The sequence below is a fragment of the Ursus maritimus genome, unplaced genomic scaffold (assembly GCF_017311325.1).
Source record: "Ursus maritimus isolate PB19 unplaced genomic scaffold, ASM1731132v1 scaffold_4, whole genome shotgun sequence".
NCBI lineage: Eukaryota > Metazoa > Chordata > Mammalia > Carnivora > Ursidae > Ursus > Ursus maritimus.
The window spans coordinates 32,969,213-32,988,634 of record NW_024426552.1 but is presented as its reverse complement, the minus strand read 5'-3'; the positions used below and the strand labels follow the sequence as shown (position 1 = coordinate 32,988,634).

The 19,422-nt window shown below is 36.0% G+C and overlaps 1 protein-coding gene across 1 annotated transcript in view; it reads left to right on the top strand.

Annotated features, from left to right (window-relative positions):
• GBE1 (1,4-alpha-glucan branching enzyme 1) overlaps positions 1-19,422 on the top strand; it is a 260,274-nt gene that overhangs the window by 80,527 nt on the left and 160,325 nt on the right. The window contains exon 3 of the mRNA XM_040621100.1: positions 1,201-1,316. Within this exon, the coding sequence (XP_040477034.1) occupies positions 1,201-1,316 (116 nt within the window). The remainder of the gene's footprint in view (positions 1-1,200; positions 1,317-19,422) is intronic.

The window sequence follows — 19,422 nt, the reverse complement described above, 5'->3', positions numbered from 1 at the left end:
ATTTTGCTAATCCAGCGGGTGGTAAGTGGAGTCTCACTGTTCTTTTAATTTGTGTTTCCCTAATTACAAGTGAGCTTGAACATTATTACATGTTCCTTGGCCATTCATGTGTCTTCTGCTGAATGTCTTTGTCATTTTTCTGTTGGTTTGTTTTCTTTTTCTCATGAGTTATACACATTTTACATATATTTTGGATATTCTTTCTTGGTATATTCATTATAAATGTATTCTCCCAGTTGGTAGTTCGTATTTTCATTCTTTCTATGCATCCAGCTATCTGTGAAGATAAATTTATAATTTTACTGGTCAAATTTACCAGGCTTGTTCTTAATTTTTATTTTTGTATCTTGTTTAAAAAAAAACAGTTTTTATGCCTGAGATTATAAACATATTTCCCTGTATTTTCTTGCAAATATTTTGCAGTTTTGCCTATCATATTCAAACATCAAACATCAATCTATGCTCAAATGATTCTTGGACATAGTAATAGGTAGAGATCTATTTCTTCTTTCTTCCTTCCTTCCTTCCTTCCATAAGGATAGCCAGTTGTCACAGCACCGCTTATTAAACAGTGTGTCCTTTACTTACTGATTTTGTTTTCATGTGTTCATGGGTCTATTGTTCTTCATTTTGACTCTCTTCCAAGATCTGTGATCTACCTTTCCTTTGCCCCCTATAGTTTATAACCTTCCACCTTTCTTGCTTGTGGAATTTCTTTAGGTTTTTAACTCAGTTCTGTCATACATTTGTAGATTTGGATAAATGTAATATGATTTTAATTTTTTTCATCATTTTTCTGCCATGAGATGTATCTTGTGTAAGCACCAAGAATACATTTCTGTTTTTTCATGTTAACTCCCATTGTTGATGGTGTTTCTTACAGAAGGACCCATCATTTTCTTTTACATTCTATTTATTGATGGATATATTAGAATTGGAAGGACAATTGAAAATGTTATAATTTTTAATTTTAAGATGCAAAAGGCTAACTTTCAAATACATTTCTTAAAAATCAATTTAAAATAACCTGCTTTTTTCTAAATGGCTAGTGGCATATTTTACTTAACACCCTAGAAAACTTAACATTTTTTAGGCAATTTGATTCTGTATAAGTAGGCAGTATATTATGCTTTGCTTAAAATTCATTTAATATTAGTCATACCATGCTATTGTTAACTGATCTTTTTTTTTTTTTTTTAGATGATTGGAATCCATTTTCGTACCCATATAAAAAACTGGATTATGGAAAGTGGGAGCTTTATATCCCACCAAAGAGGAATAAATCTCTACTTGTACCTCATGGATCCAAATTGAAGGTACTTTCTACCCTCCTGTTTTGTTTTGTTTTTTTTTCTTAAGATTTTATTTATTTATGTGACAGAGAGACAGCCAGCGAGAGAGGGAACACAGCAGGGGAGAGGGAGAGGAAGAAGCAGGCTCCCAGCCGAGGTGCCTAATGTGGGACTCGATCCCGGCACGCCGGGATCACGCCCTGAGCCAAAGACAGATGCTTAACGACTGCGCTACCCAGGCACCCCTACCCTCCTGTTTTTATATGAACTTATTTTCTTTTTGTTTCATTTGCAAAGTTTGATTTAAAATATTAGAATGTAAACGGTGCATGATAGTTATGGGAGAAACAGTCTAAATGTTTAAATAGAGGAAAATTTAAGAGACATCATCAATAAATTGTGTTATATTGGGACTGTTTGGTAAGGTACTGAACTTATTAATTGTATTATTATCAACTTTGGAAACTTTATGTAAGGAGGGATTCAGTGATTGCAGAAGTCTAGCTTGAAAAACAGAAAGTTTAATAGAAAAATGAAACCTGTCTTCAAATCAACAAATGTGGAGAGAATTTTTCCCTATAAAGAGAGTCTTGATAAAACTGATTTTTGGGGGGTGCCTGGGTGGCTCAGTCAGTTAAGCGTCTGCCTTCAGCTCAAGTCATGATCCCAGGACCCTGGGATCAAGCCCCATGTCTGGCTCCCTGCTCAGTGGGGATCCTGCTTCTTCCTCTCCCTCTGCCTCTCCCCCTGCTTGTGCTCTCTCTTCTTCTCTCTCTCAAATAAATAAATAAAATCGTTTAAAAAATTGATTTTGTGATGAGCTACATGAATGGAGGAGGCAATACTGTGTGGTGGAGACCCATGCATTTTGGGGACATGATTTGCCTGGTTATTATTCTTTCTGGTCTTTAAAATTAAGACTCTTTTTTTTCCAGTTCTCCTGTATTAAGCCTATTTGGATTAGCCCAGGGACCTGCCTGTCAGGGGCAGGCTGAGTGTCCTTCAGAATACCCTCTGCTTTGGCTCACGATGTTTCTGTATTCAGGGTTTACAGAGCCCATGTAGCTAGCCTTTCTTGTCTCCTCCAGGGAGGCTTGAGGGGATGGGTTTGAAAGCCTAGATTACAGATTTCAGGCATTTGATTATTTAAAAGGTTATCTAAATCCTTTGATGTTTACTTGATTTTATCCAGTGCTCATAAAATTATATAATATTTCCATGTCCCCTTGTTTCTTTCCCTTCTTTGGACATGTGATTGCATTCAAAGCACTTACCGTGATAAATCCTGTGACTAAATTGTTTTTTTTTTTTTGGTATTTGTTATTTAACATTATTAACTCAGTTACTTAAAGTAAAATCAAAATGTATTGTATTTGTATGGTTGTTTTGTAGGTTTTTAGTTTTGTTTTGTTTTATAAATAATGAAATTTTAAGTACATCAGAAAATGACTGAAATCAATTGCCACACATAATATAGTTACCAGAAGAGCATATTATCTGGGATAAAGAAACATTTTGACATGGAATGGCAGCCAAGGTTCTTCTTAATCTATAGTGAAAGGGAGAAAATGTAGCTACAGTATACAATAAGAGGGATTTACATTTAATATAAATAATCCCTTTCCACGTCAGTATAAACTTGACGAAAGCAGGGGCATAGGCCCTAATATTGTCTATTCTCAATTCTTAGAGCTTGGCACACAGTAGGCACTCAAGAAATATTTATTAAATATTAAAGCCATTTTTAGGCCTGGTCTTTGAAAGAATAAGCCAAAGAGCTTGATTCTTTTATAGTTTATGTAGCCTGATTCTAGGAAACTGTGAGGCAAGGCAACTCTTCTAGTACTGCTTTCAGTGTCACTTTAGGTCTTACGGCCATTTGTTCTGCTTTGCTTTGTGTTTTTAAGAACGCAACTTATCTAATTTTTAAAATTTTTTTGCCTTTTTAAATTTGTTTGCCATCTTAAATTAGAAAAATTTATGAGCTCTGACACCTTACCAACTTCTTGTGTTAAATGGTGACTGAATTAATTTTGACAGGTTGTTTTTTATACATGGGGAAAGTAATTGATTACCAATATGAATGATTATTGATATATACAGGGAATAATGGTAAGCATTTGTCTCTCCCATCCAACTCCTAATCCTTTATACTTTATGCTGTGGTCTGAATGTTTGTATCCTCCCAGAAAACATATGTTGAAATCCTAATGCCTGATGTGATGGCGCTAATAGGAGGGGCTTTGGAGGTGCTTAAATTTGAGGGTGTATCCCTCTGAATAGGATTAGTGCCCTTATATATAAAAGGGGCTCCAGAGAGATCTCTAGTCCTTTTATCATGTGAAAATACAAGAAGCCTGCACCCCCGAAGAGGGCCCTCACCTGACCAGATTGGTACCCTGATCTCAAACTTCCAATTTCCAGAACTGTGAGAATTAGATTTTTGTTGGTGTAAGTCACCCAGTCCGTAGTTTGTTGCTATAGCAGCCCAAACAGATTAAGATGCTTCGTACGCGATGTTATGTACTATACTACGCTTTCCTTTAAAAATTTATTTGACTTAGATGAGATGAAATGATCCTATAATTTAAAAAAGGTAACTTTTACCTTTCACTTTACTTTGTAAATCTATGTCTAACATAAAATAAATGTTTAGCAACTATCAAGTAAACTGTTGTGTAATTGTTCTTCATTATTATTCTCTAAAAATTTCCATGAGGATAATTAACTAGAAATTTAGGCCCAACATATTACTCATAGTATTTAAATGTTTCAAATGTTGAGGAACATTTAGATGCTGTTAATATGGTGATATAATTAGTTTTTCATTTATGGGAAATGATGTATCAGATTCTTTGAGGGAGGGGTTAAATTCTCTTTAAAAAAAATCAACTAACTTGAGATTTTTGGCCTTTCAGTTTGAAGTGATCCCTAGATAGTCTGTCTTGGTAATTAAAAATCTTGTTTTAAATTTAACTTGAAAATTTATTTCAGTTCACAAGGGATTGACCTTTATAACTCACTTGAGGATGTTTCTCTTGTGAATTATCTGGTAACCGCTAACAAAAAAAGAAATGTTACCTACCATTAAGATAATAGCTTTGTTTTCTCTGTAAAACATTTTTCAGTTGACTACTTTAAAAGAAAATATCTAGCTGCTTATGTGGTCATGTAAATGTCTCCTTTCTATGTGAGTTTATCAAATAGAATATATTTAAAAATTGTAGTAAAGGCAAAATAAACATTCAAGACTATAGAGATAGAAAGAAGACTACATCCCTGAAGGAAAATGAGACATATGTTATTCATATCTTTAATACTTTTTCTTCCTGGGTACTTTAATACTTTTACTTCCTGGATACTATTTTAAAATACACATCTTTAATTGTTATATTAAAAAAAAAGAAAACTTCTCAAGTTGTTTCATAGACATTTAACATAATGACTGAGTGCTGTATGTCAGGTACTGTCCTTGATCTGTGATGCTCGTACTGAATTGTAATATATATGTGGGCTGCGTGTGCTTTTAAAATAAAGTGCTATTAGAACAAAACATTAGTGGACAGTACACACACACACAGAAAAAGAGAAGTTTGAACAATGTTTTTTGTTTGTTTGTTTCTTTGTTTTTCCAAAAGGCTGTTTTCAAAGTTGAGCATGCAGGGGATCCACTCAAGAGTTCAAAGAAGGGTGGGATGAGGGTCCTAGTAGCACCCAAATTGCTACCATGCCTAGGCCACAGGGAACAAGGGATCGATTACTAGAACTCAGAGGGAGAAAGAGTTGGCGGTCTTGAAGGAATCACCGAGCTCTGGGGAGAGACATGGCTAATTTATGGCGACCTTGCAGGGAAGGAGCCAGGGGAATAAGGAGACAATTTCATCTCTCACTCTTCTTCTCTCTGACCTCTTACTGGGGCTGCACATGGGCCAAACCCAAAGAGAAGCCAGTATTTTAAGGAATATGGTCCACATGAGTCAGCATCCTGGGACAGAGAGCTGGGTAGGAGGTAAATCTGACCTAACTCGTAAAATGTAGCTCAGGAGGTCGGTAAAGACCTCAGGTCAGGAAAAGTAAGAGATCAGGGAAAGTAAACCTGGAAGGTGGGTTGGAGGCAAACTGTGAAGAATTCTTTTTCTTTTCTTCTGATTCCCATTTTCTTTTCTTTTCTCATTCTTAATTAATGCCCAAATGACTGCCAAGGACAATGAGAATTGTCTTCTTTTTAGTGTTTAGGATGTTTGTGTATTTTAACTTTTCCTTGCCAATCAGTAACAAAATGGACTAGAACAGAAGTTCCTTGATACCAGACCTTTAACAGTTTCAGGAGATTCATGTGTCAGTCAGCTCGGGATGTTATAACAAAATTCTATACAGTGGGTGGGTTCAACAACAGAAATTTATTTTCTCGCAGTTTTGGAGGCAGGAACTTTGAGACTAGTCAGCATAGCTGGATTCTGGTGAAAACTCTTCTCCTGGCTTGCGTATGACTGCCTTCTTGCTGTGTCCTTACATGGCTCTAATCCCATCATCAGGACCCCATGCCATGACCTCATTTAAACCTAATTATCTCGCAAATGCTCCATCTTTCAATACTAACACAGTGGGGGTTAGGGCTCCAACGTATGAGTGTAGAGGGGAGCACAGTTCAGACCAGACCATATTGCTTTTCTAATTATATTGAGATGTTATACCATCGATAGGTAGAAAAGGGACACAGAACCCAATACGTACATTTTCAATTTTCTTAGATAAGACACAATGAAAAAAAAAACAAACAAACAGAGATTGCTTTACATTCTTATTTAATTTTATCCTGATGGTAATACTATGAGAGAAAGTATTGTTATTGTATTTTTTATTTCCTACATGAGTACACTGATCTGTGGACTTGAATTCAGGCTTGTCTGACAGCTAAGTCCACGCTCTTAACCATTACGTTACAATGTCCTTTAGGCTCAGGATTCACAGAGAGAAGGGAAAAAAGTGATAGAGAGGAAATAAAACTGGAGTCAGAGATTTAGCAACTTATTTTATACCATATTTGTGTTTACTTTTTTGTGTGGAAACCATTATCCTCAATTTTCAGGGAGCTGAGAGAATGTGAAGTGACCTTCCCTGAGAATAGAAAGGAGATAGGTAATATGTAGAAAGAGTTTGGGTTTTAGGGGGTAAAATATCAGATTTGTTAAGTAAAGTGAAACTACTAATTGAGATCTGGCATGAGATTGAGAAGCAGAAGGATGCCACTGAGTAGTTTAGGGGCAGGGATGTGGCATGTTGAAAAATCAGTATCTGATTATTTGCTTAAGAAGGTAAATCTCATTTGTACATGAATGTTCATAGCAGCATTATTCATAATAGCTAAAAAGTAGAAACAGCCCAAATGTCCGTCAACTTATCTACAGACAAAATGTGGGAAACCCATACAGTAGAATACTGTTTGGCCATATAAACACGTGAAGTACTGATACATGATACATTATGGATGAACCTTGAAAACATCGTGCTCAGTGAAAGAAGCCAGTCATAAAAGCCAAATTTTGTATGGTTTTATTTTTATGAGCACCCAGAATAGGCAAATCCATAGAGAAAAAAAATAGATTAGTGGTTGCCAAGAGCTGGGAGGGGATGGGGAATGATTGCTAATGAGAATGGGGTTTCCTTTTAATGTGATGGACATGTTCTGGAATTAGATCATGGTGATATTTGCATACCATGCAACCTTGTGAACCATACTAAAAACCATGGAATGCTTTGAAAGCGTGAATGTCGTGTTATGTGAATTATTTGTCTGATACAGTGAGACATTTGTATTTGGTCTTTGTCCCAGTTGCTGGTGTATAGCTCCTAAAACTCTTGGGGGATGGGGAGAGAAGAAGAAGGTAAATCTTATAAGTACTTTATCCTTCATTTCTGGAATATTTTCTTGTGTTATTTCTTTGCCAATTTTCTTGTCCCCACATTCTCTGTTCACTATTTCATGAATTTCTAATATCTGGGTATTGAATCTCTTAAATTTTCTTACCTTTTTCTCTCAAGTTGCCCATCATTTTGACTTTCTGTTCTGGTTTAAGAAATAACTTTATTTTCCAACTAATTTCATCTTAATAATCACATTTTTAACATTTCTTTTTTTTACATTTTTTTAAAAGATTTTATTTATTTTTTTGACAGAGAGAGAGCACAATCAGGGGGAATGGCAGGCAGAGGGAGAGGGGATCATGACCTGAGCTGAAGGCAGACGCTTAACCACTGAGCCACCCACACCCCCTTTTTTTTTTTAACATTTCTAATAACATGCTTTTGTTCTCGCCTTTTGCATACATTCTTTGTTAAATGCCCAAAGATACTTTTATCTCTTTGAAAATTATTATAGATGTTTTCTTTTATTTCCCCAATTTGTTTCTTACTCCCGACCCACTACTCTCATTTTCTTTCTTTCAGATTTTATTTTCTTGAGTTTCTTTTAGTCTCTGTCTTTCACGCTGTATGCTGTTTTATTTTATTTTTTTATTTTTTTATTTTTTTTAAAGATTTTATTTATTTATTTGACAAAGACAGCCAGCGAGAGAGGGAACACAAGCAGGGGGAGTGGGAGAGGAAGAAGCAGGCTCTTAGTGAAGGAGCCTGATGTGGGGCTCGATCCCAGAACGCTGGGATCATGCCCTGAGCCGAAGGCAGACGCTTAACGACTGTGCCACCCAGGCGCCCCTTGTATGCTGTCTTAAAATGCCTCATGATCCATGGCTATATGGTCATATTTTAGAATGAGGTAGGAAAAAGCATTTGAAAATTCTACGCACATACACAGGGCCTTATTTCTGGTGAGCTTCACTGTTTGGTAGTCAGAAAGTGAGCCGGCTTTTAAATTGGAAGCAATAAATGAAGGTTTTTCTTTGAGATCTTTCCAGATGAATCTTTCTGTCCCCTTCAGGGGGTCGGTGGAAGGAGTGTGGACCGGAGGTCTTTATACCTGGCTACTGGGATTCATGGATAAAGACAGGGAAAGTGGAGGAGGGTTCTACCATGACAGGTGACACTTAGACACTTAATCTCCCTACTTTCAATCATATGAGTCACCTCTGTCATCTACTGTACTCATTGTCTCTGGAGCCTTCCTAGTTCATTGTTTTTTAGAGCATGAACCTCTCACCTCCTGTTTGAAGGGTAAGAGGTTGTGTTCTGGAGGTATGTACATTTATGTGTATAGGCTAGGGAAAAGATGTGCTCCAGAGCCCACAGTCCCCTTGTTTAACACCCCTTGTTTAACACAATCCCCTTGTTTAACTTACCTTCTTCTGTAGCATTAGGAGCCTAGAGATGCTGAGTCTCCTCGTGGTGCTTTCAAGCAAATTGGCCAGCTCTCTGAAATACCCAGTTTTAATTTTTGCCTTAGTTCCTTCTCACTTCAGCTACCTTCTATCTTACAAACATTTGTTGAAATTTCTGTTCTCTTACTCCTTTTCTGTTAATACTGTATGTATTGCTTTGCTGTTATTTCAACAGACATTTGTTAGGCTTGTCATCTTTAATTCATACTTCTAAACACCCTTCTTTAAATGGAAGAAGAAAAAAGTACATCTACTGGTTAGAAGAATATTTTAAATTTTCTGGGTCCTCAGTTAGGTCATTATATTCTCATCGTATGCCATGATTATAAGATTTTGGCCAAACTGATTATTTCTTGCTTGTGATGTCTTTACATATTATTATATGTGATAAAGATTTTCTTCTTTATGACCCACAGAAAATCCTCTACTCACTTCATTTGTTACCTGGTTCAACTTAATCAACCTTTAAGACCCTGAAACATCTAATTTGTGAGAGAATGCGTAGTTAGAATTAGATGCTCCTTCCCTTACCACAGAGATTGTAATTCTTTGTGTTTGCAAAATACAATATGAATGTTAATAAACCTAAATAGCATACCAGAAAATAGTCTTCCTCTGTAGATGAGAATAAAGGCTTGTTCATTGATTCATTTTTCTTTTCTTTTTTTTTCTGAAGTTCTCTAAAATGTTGATAGAAAACACAAAATAAATGTGTACATTTCCAGAGGAGTCTACTTGCCAGTCCAAAGAGTAACTCTGTCTGCCTAGAGAGGATGGGTGAGGTAGAAAGTGGGAGTGGTTTTTCTACTTTGAGTTTGCTCCACATTAATTTCTTTATCAAATTTTGCTCTTTTTCTTTCTTAATATCTTAATTAACATATATTTAATTTTATATTTTCCTCACTTGATGTATTGTACTGTCTTCCCAGATATATGTGAAGAAATAAATGATAAAATGCCTGCACTTTGAATTGATCGTTCATTTGGAGAAAACTCCCCATAAACAAATGAGTTGCTTGTGCACTCTGTGGCTGGGAAGGAAGTAGAGGAAGAAGCTTATATTTTTGGGAGGGTTGTGACAGGAAAAAGAGGAATAAGTAAATGGAATATGTGGTTGTTTCCCTTTTTTTATTTGTTAGTGATTTAGTTCTCTTTACTTTGGCTACATATTGATGGGGCCAAGAAGGAATCCAAGAGAGAAGATGATGGGGAGAAAGAACAAGGAATTAGAGACAGATTCTTTGGGAAGTGGATAGATGGAGAAGAATAAAGGTCATAGGTTTAATAGGTAGTCAGGGAATGATTATGGGAGGAGATGCATTTTAAGCTTGGTCTTGTGGGAGTTAATAGATGTAGATTAATGAATAGGTTGTCAGGGGTCAGTTAGGGAATCAAAGAATATAAAGTCAAGCAAGATTGAACAGGAATTAACAATTCTATGTAGGAGATAGTGGCCAATTTGACTTATGAGGATATCATGTATAGGGAGACTAAAAAAATAGTGAATCTCTTTGAGGAAATTTTACTCTGAAAATGTGCAGGACAACATAATTGCTAAACTTTTTTTGCTTTTTTTCTTTAATTCTGCTTTTTAAAAAATCCTTCATTTCTTAAAACCTCAATAATTTTTAATAGTGGCCAACTTAGTCTTTAACCTGTGTTTTCTTCTTTTTTATCCCCAGGATTTTGACCCTTAATCTCATTGTTTTCCTCACAAATATTCATATTCTCTCTCCTAAAGCATATAAAAGTAGTCTCATTTTCAGTTAACAAAAGTTAGCTACTATTAATGGACCCTGAATGTTCTTTTTCTCTTGTATGGTAGAGAATCCTGGAAAGAAGAACCTACTATCGTGTACCTGTGGTCTTTCCATCTTCTCACTTCCCATTCATTGGTTTTTATCCTCCCCTACTCTTAATAGTTTAATAAAAGAAAATAGTATAAATAACTGGTTGATGGTACTTTTAAACTTCAGACCTGTGAATGAAGCAATGTAAATCTCATTTACCATTATAAATCATTTGAACCATATATTTATATCAATATTTCATATAAATTCATAAATGCGTTTTACCGTGTCAAGGCCTATGATAGGGTCTCAATCTTCTGCCATTTCTGAGGGATCATTTCTAGTTATGCTATTGGAAAAAATATATCCTTTTGCTGTGTGCCACCTGCCAACTCAAACTTGTCATAAATCATTGTTTTTATAGTTTACTTGTTAACACTTTCTTTTCCTGGGCACATTCCAATAGAAATTCTTTCAGCAATGGCTCGAGATCTTATTTATTTTACATTTTGTCTAGGATTAAAGTTTATGTATTATGGATATCTATATTCAAAGTTGAACATAGGGAAGGGGAGAAAAAAGAGAGAGAAGCAAACCATAAGAGACTCTTACAGAGAACAAACTGAGGGTTTCTGGAGGGGAGGTGGGCAGGGGGATGGGCTAAATGGGTGATGGGGATTAAGAAAGGCACTTGTGCTGAGCACTGGGTGTTATATATAAGTGATGAATTACTAAATTTTACTCCTGAAATGCCCCAGTCCATTTCCATGTTATAGCCACAGTCATCATTCTAAGATTTGAAATCTGCTCATGTTATGCTTCTGCTTTAAACCCTTTGTGATAAACTCTCCCAACCCCTGATTTGTTTATAGCCAGGGTTTCCACACTGTGTATCAAGAAGCTGACCTAGTGAGTTTTCAGATTCCCCAGCACTCACTTGAAATAATGAGATCCTTTCCCTGTTTTATACTGGGCTCCCATGTATGAGTATGTTTAAATAATTTTTCTATTTTGAAAGAATTGAACAACACTGGCATCTAGTTTAAATTCTGTACTGTTAGCTTGACATACAAAGCCCTCCATGCCCTGGCCTCTGGATTCCTCTCCAACTGTGTCTTTAGCCTTGCCTCAGTCCATTTGGGCTGCTATAACAGAGTATTGTAGATGAGGTGCCTTACAGACAACAGAAATTTATTAAAGTTCTGGAGGCTAGAAGTCTGAGACTAGGATACCAGCATAGTAGAATTCTGGGGAGGGCTCTCTTTTGGTTTACAGACTGGCAACTTCTCAATGGTGACTTCTCGTATGGTGAAGAGCAGAGAGAGGAAGCAAGCTCTGAGACTCTTATAAGGACCCTAATCCCGTTCATGAGAGCTCTACCCTCTTGACCTGATCTAATCCTTATTACCTCCTATACTCTCTGCTTTCTAATACCATCACATTGGGGGAGGGGTAGGATTTCAACATATGAATTTGGGGCGAGGGAACACAAACATTCAGTCCATAACAATGAGGTATACAGTCTACACCAAAGTACTTGCAGTTGCTCAAATGCTATTCTCATCATGTCTCAGCAAATGCAAAGGCAATGTCCCTTCTACATGGAATGGCTTTCCCCTGCTGCTGTCTGACAAACTCCTAGTCTTTGATATAGAGTTTAGGGACTAGTTAATTTTGGTGGAATTTTCCTTAATGCCAAACTCTACTTTCCACTTACCAACTACCCCTTCTGCCACAAACCTTTCTGGAGCCTGTTCCCCCCTCATTCACTGTGATGATATGTAGTTTTAGACTGTAAACTTTTTGAGGACAGTGTCGATGCCTTGGTCATCCCTGTGTCCCTGAGACCTAGTAATGTATGATAGAAGCTACTCAATAAATGTTTACTGACTTCATGGATGAAATGGATTGAGACCATCAGGTAAGTCCATTTGCCACTGTTGGAAATATTTTTGCATATGCACATTATACAGAAAGTGAAAGAAATTTATATAGTTGTATGTCAGTAACTTTATATTCTTTGAGTTTAGGCATATTTGACCTATAGAACTGTTATTTATGGGAATCCTGTTGATATCAGGGTTAAAAACAAATGAACAAATATTAGAATCTGGAAATCAAAGCTAGTTTTAATGAGTCTTTAGCATTTTCTGTGTTAATATAAAGATCCCTGTGAGTTACTATTTAGAGAGCTCAATATAAGAAAAAAGTTTGCTTTTCTCCTGAAGATTCGAAATGTTTATTTTTATCTCACGATTATTCCGCCTTTTCTCTTGTCTGTCAGAAAACTTAAAATTAAGTGAAATGTACAATTGCAATAACCATCCAACTCCAGAGCCCTATACCATTTTCTAGCCTCCTTGCCCTCCGGCCCTTCTTGCCTTCTGTCTTCATTGTAACTGTTGATTTTTCTTTCTCATTTTATTTTTAAATATTACATTACATATTTTTTAAATTGTAAGGTTTTTTCCTGTTTTTGGAAGTTAAGGATATAAATTAAATGTATGTAAATCTGTGAATAAGGTCTTGAAATTCCTTCCAGTCAAGACCCAAATTTGTTTTAATATTTCTTTACATCACCTGTGAGTAAATAAACAGGGCCTCAATCTTTTTCCTTATAGTTCAGAACCAGTTAGTTAGGAGGTTACAAAATGGATTTACTATGGGATGTGCCAGAGGTCAGAATGTTTAGATGAGTAACTATGAAGAAAGACAAGTCCAATTATGGGATGATGTCACTCTTACCTATCCCAAATTAATAATCGTATGTTATTTCTGTACGAGACACATATCATCTGTTTTGGACATTTTCCTCATTGAAAACTTTCTCTAACCTTGAGGAATATTTACTTTTGACACAATGAAATAGAAATGTGGGAAGCACTGTTACTATATGTAGGTCTATTTTGGTTAAGCTACAATGAATTATGATGAAAGAAAAAAATGGCTCAAGTCCTTTTGAGATATATAGATGCAGTCTTATTACAGCTTGTTTATATTAAGCATTGGAGTGTTCCATGGCAGGGTGAGGAGCGGCCTGGAGTATGTCGTTTTGTTTTCCCTTTTCATTTTCAAGCTAAAGCCCTGCCGAGTAGGAGGCTGTTAGTGAGCCATCACTGGCAGTATAGGGATTGCTTTCTGAAGTCATTATGAATTAACAGCTAATGGGTAGCGTTCTTTGGTAGCTCGTTTATAATTGAGTGCAGATAGATGAAAATCAAACACAAAGGGAACTCAATTTTATCATTAATTTTGACTTTGTTTAACGGATGATTTCTGGGCACCACCGCAGCCTTTCTAATTTGTCTGTGTATGATGAAGAAACTAATCATACACAGCTCAGAGAACAAATAACATACGTTTTCTCCAAAAGGTCACCTTCAGAGACAAGCACAAGAAAAAAAAAAAATCTCATAAACCTGTTGATTCTTTTTCATTTCTCCTATGTTTTTACTCTTCCTTCTTTTAAGAATTCAGTATATAAAATAATTATTTCATAATTTAATATATGCAATGATTGAGTATACAGAATTTGTAGCCTAAGTTAGGCTATAAATATAATCAGCCTGTTTCTTTGTAAAAAGATTCCTTTGTTTATTTTATAGAACTTAACTATGTGCCAGGTGCTATTTTAAACACATTGTAAATATTAATTCATTTAGTTCTCAATGCAGCCCTATCAGGAATGTCCTATTATCATTGTTCCCATTTTTCAGAAGAGGAGAATGAGGCACAAAGAGATTATATAACTTTCTCAAAGTTACCTAGCTAGCTGATAGCTGATAGTTGGTAGAGCTGGGATTGAAACCCAGGAAGTCTGGCTTTAGAGGTTGTGTTCTTAACCATTATGCTATGATGCTATAATTTATTAGTTTAATTACAATTCCTGTGACTTCTTGATAACTCTGCTTAAAAACACTACCACACATAGCCCTTGGCTTAAATGATAAACCTTTGCAAATTCTGATATGTTTTTAGAATACATGTTTTTGTATGAGCAAGTGGCAATGCAATGGCAGTAATAAATTTGGAAGAACACACACACACAAATCTGATATATTTTTAGTTGTTAGGAACGTCAATAGAACATATGGTATAATTAATATACATATATATGTGTATATATATATATGTATTTTGAGTTAGGTGTTTGATGGAATCATGACTACTATGTGAGGGCAGCTTACAATGAAGATCCTCAAAGGAATCCATGCCCACAGATTGAAACAGTTTGATCTTATGATATTGCTAGTCAGCATGTAGTATGTATGCATACATGTATATATGTTTGTGTGTGTGTGTTGGTAGATGTGTGTGTAGTTAGTTTTATAGCTCTGTAAGCCAGAACATTCTAAAGTAAGGTGGATTTTACTTTGCATTTTTTAAATGTAGACTAGTCCCTATGCCTAGTGTGACCATACATTCGTGTTCTACCTCTCTAGCTAGACCTGTCAGCTTGGGCACTGATGAGGGGGCAAGGTCCAGAAAGCAAGGAGCTAGTGGTTGGGTGAGACCATACACGGTTAACTGGAAGGACATCAATGTCATTATAGAGTCAAAAAAGAAAGAGACTAAAGTATCCACATGGAAAAGCTAAGGATAGAGGTTGAAAGAAACCCAGTTGTTTATAAAGCTTGTGTGGCTAGACAGAGGATAGTTGGAGAAGTCCCTAATGAATGTGGTTCAAGAAAGCAAACAAGGTGTGAGGTGAGCCAGGTATGGTGAGTGTGGTGAGTGGGGCTCCACCATGCTGTTCCTTTTTTTATTTTTATTTTTTGGTAATGTGCTTTGCTGGCCTAGGACTACACTTGGTTGACTTTATTAAGGTTGTTTCAGTGGGACATAGGCATCTTTCTCAGTCACCATATTAAGTAAGATATTGGTTATTTTGCTTTGTCAAGCACCAAAATAACAGTGTCTTAATCACTATGGATGGTTAATTTCTCTCTGAAGTAAAAGTTCAGGTCAGTAGGTGCTCCATAGGTAGTCTGTGTCTATTCCATGTATGTTCCCACATTTCCTTGTTATCTCCTATTGGCCTTCTGTCGCCAAGTATTTACCCACATGATAAACAACACCTGTCATCTCTGTGTTTCCTACAGAAACAGGAAAACAAAGTTAAGGCGTTCTCTTTTAAGGATGTGAACACATCATTTCTATACACATCCTTTTGACCAGACCTTAGTTTTATTGGCCGTCCTCGCTCCAGGGGTTGTTGGGAAATGTGGTTTTAGCTTGGGGGCCGTTTGTCCAGCCAAAATTCAGCGGGTTCTGTCTTCAAGAAAAAATGGAGGATTGCTTTTGAAATGCAGTTAGCATTTACTGTCATAGCCATTTAAAAGTAACTTTTTAAGGAAATGGAAAAAAATTAACCTTGTGCTAGAAACTTTTATTTTTATATACTTCTCAGGTCAACTGTAAATAATATATCCTTTAAAACTTAAAAAGTTTTAAAACTCTTATGAGTTCAATCACTATAAATTAGAAAAAGAGTGGTATTCTTAATAAAAAAAAGAATTTAGAGGGGACAGCTGACAATATACACTCCAAGATATAACTAGTATTAGTAATATACAATTATAATGATATACTTGAGATCATTGTGAACTCCAACATTACACAAATAAAGTGAAAGTAAAATCCTAAAGCAATCTGGAAGTTGTTAGATAATATTACATGAGGCTTAAAATTTTGCCACTTTTTGAAGGATGTCCAAGTTATCATGAAATGCTAGTCTCACTTTTAATGCTATTTTTAATTTCACAACAACTTCTGCATAAAGTAAGAGCAAGATTTTAATGAAAACACTGCGTGTAAATATAGCCGTGTGGGATGTAAGAGCATACTGAGCAGAATTTACAACTGGACAGCATACCAGGCTCTAACCTGGTTTTCTTGAATAGCAAAATTGAGCACGTAAACTGATCGCCAGAGAATTCTTAGGACAGCTGGATGGGTACATTTAAGCTACCTAAGATTTAAATTAAGGTTTAAGAAGAATGATTTTCCTTCCCTTCTTAAAAAAGCTAAATAGGTATTGGCTGTAATCATTTATTTTTTGTATTGGTTGTGAGCATTTTTAAATGCACACTTAATTTTTCACTTTTTAAAACAAATTTGTAAGAGCATCAGATAAGAAGGAAAAAGTATGAGCTAGCATTTATCTGTAAAATTACAATAATTAATGAAAGAACTTGTAAAAATATTTTACATAATATTAGAAGGGTTTTAGGAAGAAGACTGCTTCTTAAAGCTGGTAAGTTGGTAAACTGAATCTTACTAAAATAAGAATTATATTCTCAAATTTATCTTTACTAAAAAGTAAAATTTTAGGGAAAATCATAAAATATGGGGAGGACAGAAGCACCTCAAAATGTTTCAGTTGTACCCCCTTGAAAGGATATTTTAAATAAAAATAATTTTGTTGATTTCCGTATCCTGATAGGAGACCTGCCAGCATGCTGGCCTCTCAGTTCCTTCACCCTCCTCGGCTCCAGTGGTCTTGCCCTCCTCTCCCCTCACTCCTCGAAGTTGTATGGCTCTCACCCTCCCGCTGGAGCGATCATACTGCAAATACTGTTCCTACTCATAAACAGCCTGGGTAACAGTACCTTAAAGCACTGGTCCTCCAGCCTCAGCGTGGGTCGGAAGCACCGGGTAGGCTTGTTGAAAGACACTGCCCAGGGTGCCTGATTCAGGAGGTCTGGGATGAACTTGAGAATTTGCATTTACAAGTTCCTAGATGATGCCAGCACTGCTGGTGTGGGGACCACACTGAGGACTGCTCAGAGGACTATTATTACAGAGCCTACACCTCTAGTTGATGATGCTTTAAAAACCAGAATTGTGTCCTCACATCTTTTTTCTTTTTCTTTTCTTTCTTTGGGTTTTTGGTTTGTTTGTTTGTAGGTCTCACGGTCCCTTGAAAAAATATGATGGGTTCTTTTTGGATTAGTTGTATACCACTGTTTTAATTCTAATTGTGAAGAATATGGGCAAGGCGCAATAAAGAGGTGCTTGAACAAGATTTTATATTTTATTTTGTTGAGCAGAGAAACTCAAGGGAAACTCTATTAAATGCCTTTTTTTTTCCTTACTGCCCAAAGTATGCTCTTTTACTGCCCCACATCATATCACCCTAATTGGTGAAACTAATACAAGCACAGTTGCAGAATTCCTTAAAGTCATGGAGACCTTCTTCAGCCCTTTTCCTCTTATACAAGATTAGGATACACGAACTCCTATGGTTACTTTATGTTAAGCCAGCCCAGGAGTCCCGCTCTAGCAATTTTCTTAAAGGCAAAGCCTCAGAAGTTGCAATAGCTAAGTCAGTGTTTAAGAAGAGTCCATTTACTGTCTTATTAACTAGGTGTCATGACAAATTATTTTATATAGAGAATTGGATAAAAGTCTTAGGAATATAGACGTTTATTATATGCCGTTTATGGCTTTAAGCAAGATACATATCTCAGCCTCTCAGGTATTCCCCAATTTGCGTTTAAAAAAATGTAACTAGTATTACAAAAACTTTTCAAATAAATAGTACTCAAGTAGATTTCAATTTTTCATTTTTTTCATATTCATAATTAAGAAGAAATATGGTGATTGTTTTTATTCTCTCAAGATACATACTTCATTATTTAAATTTTGTCCTCTCATCATACACCCACAGAACAAATCGTCTCTTTTGAGTATACTGCCCAGTAGCTTTCTTCAGCACAGTGTACCATGTCTCACCGGGGTATCTAAATACATCTGAAGGCCGATACCATGTGACATTACTCCTGTGCACTCTGCCTATTAGGTGGCTTTGACTTTATGTCTATGCCACTATGACCTATATTTCAGAGGATAAGTTTCTCCATGTTCTCTTGAGTAGTGGTGAAAGCATAATGCACATATATACGGACTCCAGCCAGACTGATTGTGTTCACTTGCTGTTTCCAGTACCTGCTATTGGTGTGGCCTTCGGCTCATCATTCTTGTATCTCAGTTCCTTCTCCTAAACTGGGATTCCTAATAGTACCTCATGGAACTGATGAGAGGGTAAAAGTATTTACAACAATGCTTGGTACTAAGTTAATTCTCTGTAATCTCAGCTGTAGTTGTGCATACCAGTGCTCAGGTCCATGCTTGTTATGCTTTCAGTAATCACATCTTTGCAGATTTTGTGAGTACAGGCCAAATATTTTATAAATTGTAAAATAAGGCAGTATCCAAGGAGTCTCTAAATCAGCGTCGTCTTCCTCCTAACAAAATGCTCTGTTTCCTGAGCTCAGCTGGTGTGTTCATGGGATCACTCCACCAATGTCTGAAAATTCACGAGAATGTTTAAAAAACTGTGTGCTTTGCGCAGTGTTTATTCATGTAAAGAATTTTATTTGCTTTTGAGTATTCATTTTCTTAATTCAGCGTTTACGTTTTAAGAATCTTGGAACTGTACGTAAAATCTCTGTACAACTTTAAAAGGAATCTTAATGAAATGTTATGGGCGAGATCAAGGAGACTGAGACCAAAACGAAGCTACTACAGTGAAGATGGATGGAGAATCCTTAATGAAGAGAGAACTGTTGGAAATGAGAAAAGCCAGTTGTTTTGAAACTAATCAAATACAAGGACTGGAGGTGAACGATCAATAAGATCTAATCAATGTGAAAAAGCATATCATAGGAAATGTATTAAACTGTGAGCACTGGAATGAATTTGGATACTGTTCTCATATTGCACACACGTTTTTGTCCGTCAGATAACCAAGAGGGTTAGGGTTTTCATATTTCGGTGAAGACAATTCCCACAGTCTTTTTGGTGACCTCTAACAAGTCACAAGAACAAATGTGGCTGTTTCTGCTTATAACTCCTGAAGGTTATCAACTATGTATTGACTTAACATGTAGTGCAATTATTTTGTGTTTTATACAATTGTCTAAACATACTCTACTGAAATTGCCTTAAAAAACCATAAAATTTACCTTAATTTGTCATAATTCATAAGTAACATATAAATAT